The sequence below is a fragment of the Cnephaeus nilssonii genome, assembly GCF_951640355.1.
Source record: "Cnephaeus nilssonii genome assembly, chromosome: 15".
Classification (NCBI taxonomy): Eukaryota; Metazoa; Chordata; class Mammalia; order Chiroptera; family Vespertilionidae; genus Cnephaeus; species Cnephaeus nilssonii.
In genome coordinates, this window is record NC_137086.1 from 53,062,683 (window position 1) to 53,071,498 (window position 8,816).

The window sequence follows — 8,816 nt, forward strand, 5'->3', positions numbered from 1 at the left end:
TGTAGCTGGAACCAGGAAGAAATTTTTTCTTCCTGGAGAAGCTTTTCCCTTTGAACACACACACACACACACACACACACACACACACTCTCACGTTGCTTTGTATTTGAGTGGCTTTTTTTTTTTTAAGAGTTAATAGCCCTTATATAGTTACAGATATAGTTGTGATATTTTGTACTCTAAATTAAATGTGCTATTTTGGAATGCTTACAATTTAGGAAATCTCCATTTATCTAGCAAGGGCTCAAGTGATTAGTGATTTTTTTCTTTTCTGTCCGTAAAATACTTGGTTTTCCCCCTTAACTTTGGAGTTATGATGAATCGAGTGGTGTTCGACACGTACGTAGAATGTTTCACCCTGGCCGGGGACTAGGAGGTCCTCGTGCTCGTAGATCAAACATGCACTTTACTAGCAGTTCTACTGGTGGACTTTCTTCTTCTCAGAGTTCATATTCTCCAAGCAATAGGGAAGCCATGGATCCTATAGCTGGTAAGTTAGTTTGACATTAATAAATGGAATGGCCGGGAAGGGGGCTCCCTTTAAGGTTTTTTGGTGGGATTTGTGGTCCTGATCTCTTAACACACTCATTTTTCCCCAAATTTTTATAATTATAAAGTATTTTTAAAATAGACAACATAATGTTCATATTATTCTGGCTTTTTTTTTTAAGTAGTTAGAGGCATAAGATAATAAGACATAGCTCTATGTTCTGTTTGTGGCCTTCATTGAAACCCAAGAAAATCATAAGAGGGTTCAATTAAAAGACCACCAGAATCATGGTTCAACCTCCACAAATACACAGATAAGAAAACTAATTGACAAGACTAAAGAATTCAGCTTGGAGAGAACCAAGATGGCAGCATAGGTAAACACCTAAACTGCTGCCTTGCACAACAATTTCAAAACTACAACTAAAAGACAAAACAGACATCATCAGAACCACAGGAAAGCTGGCTCAGTGGAAATTCTACAACTAGAAGGAAAGAGAAAAGCACATTGAGACTCAGAGGAGCTGCAAAAGGCTGAGGTACGGAGACGCGCGCACGGAGAGGACTGGCGGCTGAGTGCGCGGCTGGCTTTCTCAAGCGGGAGGGAGACAGAAGCTCCCAACTGTGCTGAACTCCAGTTCCGGGCGAGACTCTGGGAACCCAGACTCATTCGGGGGGAAATCTGGACTGTCAGGAAAAGAGAAAAGCACACTGAGACTCAGGGGAGCTGCGGAAGGCAGAGGTCCAGAGGCGCACGTGCATAGAGGGCAGGCAACTGAGTACGCGGCTGGCTTTCTCAAGCGGGAGGGAGACAGAAGCTCCCAACTGCACTGAACTCTAGTTCCGGGTGAGACTCTGGGGACCCAGACTCATTGGGGGAGAAACTGGACTGTCTGGCAGCAGGCAAAACTCGAGGGCGGCTTTCTCTCAGGTGCTTGCAGCAATTACCGAGGGACACTGAGACCCAGGGGCCTCATAGGGCAGGGCTGACTGACGGGAAGCCAAGGCTGTCTGCTCTGCCCTGAGACTCAGCCCCATCCAAGCTGAGCACAGAGGCTTTTGCAATTTTGCAAGTCTTGTCTCATAAGGGTGTCTCCAGCACAGAAGTTCTCCCAGCGTAGACACAGCTGATCCTCACAGCCAGTTGGCCTGGAGGTCAATTCCTCCCAGTGATACCAACAACAATCAAGACTTAGCTACAACAAGACTGTGCACACAGCCTACAAAGGGGTGCACCAAGAGTGTCCACCTCAGGTAACTGGGGAGGCTGAGCCACTGGGCCCTATAGGACACCTAGCACACAAAGCTACTCTACCAACTCAGGGAAGCAGCGAAAATGCGGAGACAAAGAAACAGATCACAAATGAAAAAAATGGAGGAAAACAAACGACTGGACATAGAGTTCAAAACCACGGTTATAAGGTTTTTTAAGAATTTCCTAGAAAAGGCCGATAAATTTAGTGAGACCCTCGAGGATATGAAAAAGGACCAACTAGGAATTAAACATACAATGACTGAAATGAAGAATATACAGAGACCTAACAGCAGACTAGAGGAACACAAGAATCAAGTCAAAGATTTGAAATACAAAGAAGCAAAAAACACTCAACCGGAAAAGAAAAAAGAATCCAAAAATTTGAAGATAGTGTAAGAAGCGTCTGGGACAACCTCAAGCGTACCAACATCAGAATTATGGGGGTGCCAGAAGAAGAGAAAGAGCAAGATACTGAAAGCCTATTGGAAGAAATAATGACTGAAAACTTCCCCCACCTGGTGAAAGAAATAGACTTACAAGTCCAGGAAGCGCACAGAACCCCAAACAAAAGGAATCCAAAGAGAACCACACCAAGACACATCATAATTAAAATGCCAAGAGCAAAAGACAAAAAGAGAACATTAAAAGCAGCAAGAGAAAAACAGTTAATTACCTACAAGGGAGCACCCATACGATTGTCAGCTGATTTCTCAACAGAAACTATGCAGGCCAGATGGGAGTGGCAAGAAATAGTCAAAGTGATGAATAGCAAGAACCTACAACCAAGAGTACTCTACCCAGCCAAGCTGACATTCAGAATTGAAGGGCAGCTAAAGAGCTTCACAGATAAGAAAAAGCTAAAGGAGTTCTCATCAACACCAAACCAGTATTATATGAAATGCTGAAAGGTATTCTTTAAGAAGAGGAAGAAGAAGAAAAAGGTAAAGATAAAAATTATGAACAAATACATATCTATCAACAAGTGAATCTAAAAATCAAGTGAATAAAAAATCTGATGAACAGAATAAACTGGTGAATATAATAGAATCAGGGGCATAGAAAGAGAGGGGACTGACAATTCTCGGGGGGAAAGGGATGTGGGGGTTGCGGGAAGAGACTGGACAAAAATCGTATACCTATGGATGAGGACAGTGGGGGGAGATAAGGGCAGAGGGTGGGGTGGCAACCGGGTGGAGGGGAAGCTATGGGGGGGAAAAAAGGAACAATTGTAATAATCTGAACAATAAAGATTTATTAAATTTTTAAAAAAAATAATTCAGCTCTTCTCATGCAAGAAAGTAAAGTAGGAATTTCTCTGTTCTTGCTTTGTTTTGGGAGCTATGTTGGTATCAAACATACCAAAAAGTACATGTTTTAATAGCTTGGTGAAGTCTTACTAAAAAACAACATTTGAACATGGAGTTTTGCAGGGTTTAGTGCATGGCTAACCTAGAAGCCAGCCACAGAACACAGGAGTTGAGAGTCAAAATAAAATGTCAGAAATCACTGTAGGTAATGGGAGGAGATTAGACTTTGGGTGGATGTGCACACAATAGAGTATACAGATATCGAATTATGTTGTACACCTGGAATTTATATCATGTTATTAACCAATGTTACCTCAGTAAATTTAATTTTTTTTTTAAAGTAAGTGTATCCTAAAATTGACAGGCACAGACAGGCAGTGAGAATGGGAGGCCTGGAGCAGATCTGAGTGCACACGGTGCCTGGAAGCCATGGTGTGGCTCGCAGAGCATGCTGACACACTGACAGGCGTAAATCTGTGACGGAAACTAGGATCCATTTTACTCATAACTGTTCTTTAAAATGTGAGATATGCATGTAAAATCTTCATTCCAGATGTGCTTTGGGCATTGGATGTGCAATACATTCAATAAACTTGAGTTTTGGATTTTAAAAAATGTTTGTTTATCCAAAGGAAATCCAGTATTTACTTGCTCTCATTGATAGCGAGGTTCTAAAACTAAAACTTAAAATAGTTTCTCAGCTGAGTTTTAATGATGAAGAACATTTGATAGCCTGGGAATGTCTACAAGGCAATTGTCAACTCCAGGTGACCCTCCAGGTGGGAGAAGGCATGACTGCACCTTCTTAGATGAAGATGCAGGGACAGAGGTCACCTCACTCTTGATGAGGGTGGATCGGAATAGAGCAAGGAGGCTGCACAGTCGGGGCCCATCAGCCTTACTCCAGAGTCCAGTGGTGCTCTGGACTTCTCATGTGACAGTGCCAGAGGGAAGGCCGAGGCAAGTGGGAAAGGTCTCTTGGGTTTCATTCTGATCATTCATTCATTCAATCACTGAGTAAATGTTTGAGTGCCTACTATGTATCGGCACTATTCTAAGAACTGGGAAGTGTCTTGTTTTGGTGGAATTCATGCAGAGGGTTTATACTCTGATTGGTTAGAGGATGAACCACTTTAATCTACTAAAAAGTAGAGAAAGTATAACTAAATTAGCTCATTAAGCAAATAACTTCAACAATCTGTTATGTTTTGCCTAAAACAAAAATAATTGTATGTGGGTTAATATTCATATGTGCATTCCCCACACATAACACCTCCTGCCTCCAAGAGGTATTCTAAAAAGTGTTGAGTTCCAAACTGAAACTAAATGTTGCCATGGGTACCTGCCTGTGGGCCCTCCATTTTAATGTTCCTCAGGTAGAAGAGTGCACCATTTTGTTTTCTGCAATATTTAAGTAGACATTAATCATCTTCATTTCCATTGGCAGAGCTTTTATCTCAGTTATCAGGAGTGAGACGTTCTGCAGGAGGACAGCTTAATTCTTCTGGCCCTTCCGCTTCTCAGTTACAACAACTGCAGATGCAGCTGCAGCTAGAACGGCAGCACGCCCAGGCGGCACGGCAGCAACTGGAGACCGCACGCAATGCAAGCCGGCGCACTAACACAAGCAGTGTCACCACTACAATCACACAGTCCACGGCAACGCCCAACCCAGCTAACACAGAAAGCAGTCAGCAGACTCTCCAGAATTCCCAGTTTCTTTTAACAAGGTAGCTCATTTATTAACATTTCTTTCAGAAGCAGCGTTTCATTAGCTCTACTCAGTCTGAAATGATCTTTTCTCTCTTGTGCTTATGTATGTTCTTGAACACTCTGTCTTTGATCAAACCATTAAAGCCCATGGGTCTTTGATCAGAATTGCACATTCAACCTAGCCAGTGTGGCTCAGTGGTTGAGCCTCGACCTATGAACCAGGAGGTCACAGTTCTATTCCTGGTCAGGGCACATGCCCAGATTGCCGGCTTTCTCTCCAGTAGGGGCATGCAGGAGATAGTCGATCAATGATTCTCATCATTGATGTTTCTATCTCTCTCTCTCCCTTCCTCTTTGAAATCAATAAAAAAATATTTTAAAAAACACACACAAAACTGCATGTTTAATATTTCCCTAAGTATATGAAAAAATAATTCTTATTTCAGATAAAGTAAGAATGCTGGTGATCCTGTTCTAACAGCATATCATTATCTAATAAGAATTTCTTTTCCCAGGTTGCCCATAAAACTTAAACACCGTATCATTACATATATAGGATGTATTAGGTACATTTGTTATAATTAATTTCTCTTTATTACCATTTTCAGTCTGCTATGAAATATTAAAAGATACAAGAGAGGATTTCATAACATGGTTTTCTCCTGTGACTTTGTAAAGAAGCGGTATTTAAATTCTTATGGTCAGCACACACAAAAGTACTAAAAAAGGGTTTGTCACAGTGTAAAAAAATATTCTGTATACACAGTAAGTGGCTCTACTGGATGGAGTAGAATTTGTATTTGCTTCTAAAAACTACCATTAGCAACTGAATATGTTCCTGTGCCCAAAACCTCACAGGCATTTGCTGTGACTTTTAAGAATATAAAGGAGTTTAGAAAGAGCAATGATGAGTAGACTTTGGCCCAACAGAGAGTGAATCTGGACTAATTTGGGCTTTTAATGGAACATAGAGGAAAATAAAGTAAAACTAAAATAAAGAAGAAAACTACGGTAGCCCTCGCCGGCTTGGCTCAGTGGATAGAGCATCGGACTGAAGGGTCCCAGGTTCGATTCCGGTCAAGGGCACATGCTCGGGTTGTGGGCTCGATCCCCAGTAGGGGGCGTGCAGGAGGCAGTTTATCAATGATTCTCTCTGATCATTGATGTTTCTATCTTTCCCTCTCCCTTCCTCTCTGAAATCAATGAAAATATATTTTTTTAAAAAAGAAAACTGTAATCCATCAGTTGTCTCTAAAATGCAATGTGTGTGACAGTTAGATGTTAGAAGGAAATACTATTTCTATGTAAATGTTTTTATCTCATACTTTTACATATCTCTGGCACATTTACCGAGTTGTACTAGTAAATAATATACTGTGGATGCAGAATAGAAAGTGTTTGTGGACCCTGACTAGAACCCCAGTTTGGCACTTACTAGTTTGGACATTAGGCAAGTCACTAACTTCTCCAAACCTCAATGTTATCATTGATATTCTATGAGTTTTGAGAGAGAATTGTTTTCAGGATGAATTGAAATACTGGTATGTATAGGGTCTGGCTCAGCATCTGGCATAGAGTAAAGGCCCAGTTAATGGGGCCCATTATTATCATTTGTTATGGATCTAAGACGTAAGTTTCAAATGGGGAATTTACCTTTAGATTGTCAGAAAATGTTGCTTCACCATAAATCACAGAGCCACAGATAGCTCCAGCCTACTGCCATGTAACCTTACCTGTAGGGATTGACCAGCAGCAAACCTCTAAGTTGCCAGATCTAGGTTCCTACCTCAGAAAGGAGACCTACCAATGCGTGTATCCTCTGAGAGCCCACTGACCTGTGGGTGGAATGAATGTCTAGCCAATGCCCTTTAGAAAAGACATCTTTCTGCCCCATTGTTTGTTTTTTCGTTGTTGTTTTGTTAGCCCCAGACTCAGTGGGCTTGATGTGGGATTTTTCTCTACAGTTTTTCTACACTAGACATCCAGCTCCCAGGGAATGCTGTGGTGACTCTGAGTGCTTTCCTTCGATTCTTGAAGGCCCCTGCTGTCATCTGATGCTGTACATTGCATAGCACCTTGCAGTTTGTAGACCATTTCCCACATCTTCCATTGTATCATTTGTTCCTGAATCACTATTTACCTAAGGCAGTATTTCCCCAAAAATATTCCCTGGAACTTTATATATTCTAAGGAATATATGTAGTTAATTATGTTAATTTTTTTCCCCTAATGAATAAGTTTGGGCAAAACTAAGTAACCGAAATAATTTATTTACTGTTGGACTTCTCAGAACTTCAAGTAGTATATGAACATGCCTTGTGTTGTTCAAGGCCAGGAGAGTGGCGGCAGTATCTCCAGGCAAAAACCTGGTCTCTGCTCACACAGCTATTCTGCGCTATGTGTGAGCTCAAGCCTGACCTTTGGTCTCTTTGGCCAGGGACAATTTCTGTTCGTGTTGCCCTGAAACTGATGGTGAGAACACAATTTTTTGGGATTCAAAATGGTTGACCTTTTAGAAATGATTAAGTGCCTGTGTCAGGTTTCAGTCTTGGAGGTGGAGCCAGCTATTTTGGCTACTTCTCCATCCCAGGTGCAGTCTGGCCCATCAGAAACCTAGCCCTCATACCAGATTTTAGCTACCTCTCAGGAATGAAACTTTTTTCAGTTATTTCCTAAAATAACAAAACAGTAATATTGGAATTACATGATCTCCAAAGGATTGGAGCCTCAGCCTATATGCTTCTAGTTTTTCTGCTTACTATATAGTTATTCCTCTATACATACTTTATTTTTCTACAAGGGCTTTGACTTAGACTTAGGGTTGTTCCCCACCACCCTCCACTCCCCTTTTCTGGAGGCCTTTTCCAAAACAAAGGGTGTGGGATGTATTTCAATTCTTAATACTTTTATAGTTTTTGATTGAGAATATGTAGCCTATTGCTCAGTCTTCTATTCCATTTGATACTTATGATATTCTTTTTTAAAAAATGTTTTTATTGATTTTAGAGAGGGGAGGAAGGGAGAAGGAGAGAGAGACATCAATCGGCTGCCTCCTGCACGCCTCCCATGGGGGATCAAGCACACCACCCTGGCATGTGCCCTGACTGGGAAGCAAACCTGCATCCTCTTTCTTGGTGCATGGGACGGCGCTCAACCAGCTGAGCCACACGGGCCAGGACTCTTATGACAGTCTTATTTGTTTTTTACCATAAATGTCCTCAGTCATTTTCTTGCAATGTTGATTTAATGGCTTTTTATGTAATTACTTTCCACATCCTTTTGCTTTCTTCAAGTTCTGAAATTCAGATATTTTCCTTTGTTTTCTGTGCCATAGATCTAATCATTCAGTGGTGTTGAACTTGACAGCTATGAGATTTTGAGAGTCCCTTAACCTCTGCTTCAGTTTCCTCTTCCTTTAAAATGTTGATAATAACAGGACTTAACTCATAGGAGTTAAAAGAGATACTACATACAAAAAGCACTTAACACAGAGCCTGGCCTCTAGGAAGTGCCCAGTATGTATCCTTCATTGTTACTTTGGGAAGCACCTGTCCTGTGCCTCTCAGCATCGGTGGGACAGCAGAGGGCAGGTGCCACTGTAGTGGAGCTGGAGCAGGCCCCTGTGTGCCGTCAGTGCTCCCGGCTCTCAGGGAGCAGCTCTGCCCCAGAGTAGCCCCTGTGTGCCACCAGTGCACCCGGCTCTCAGGGAGCAGCTCTGCCCGGAGTAGCCCCACTGTGCCCCAGGTGCTCCCGGCTCAGGGAGCAGCTCTGCCCGGAGTAGCCCCACTGTGCCCCAGGTGCTCCCGGCTCAGGGAGCAGCTCTGCCCCAGAGTAGCCCCACTGTGCCCCAGGTGCTCCCGGCTCAGGGAGCAGCTCTGCCCGGAGTAGCCCCACTGTGCCCCAGGTGCTCCCGGCTCAGGGAGGAGCTCTGCCCCAGAGTAGCCCCACTGTGCCCCAGGTGCTCCCGGCTCAGGGAGCAGCTCTGCCCGGAGTAGCCCCACTGTGCCCCAGGTGCTCCCGGCTCAGGGAGCAGCTCTGCCCCAGAGTAGCCC

General features: G+C 43.0%; 1 protein-coding gene across 1 annotated transcript in view; it reads left to right on the forward strand.

Moving 5' to 3' along the window:
* Window positions 1–8,816, forward strand: part of KCMF1 (potassium channel modulatory factor 1) — a 58,227-nt gene that overhangs the window by 45,672 nt on the left and 3,739 nt on the right. Inside the window, exons 5-6 of the mRNA XM_079792788.1 lie at window positions 316–490; window positions 4,499–4,781. Of these exons, the coding sequence (XP_079648914.1) occupies window positions 316–490; window positions 4,499–4,781 (458 nt within the window). The remainder of the gene's footprint in view (window positions 1–315; window positions 491–4,498; window positions 4,782–8,816) is intronic.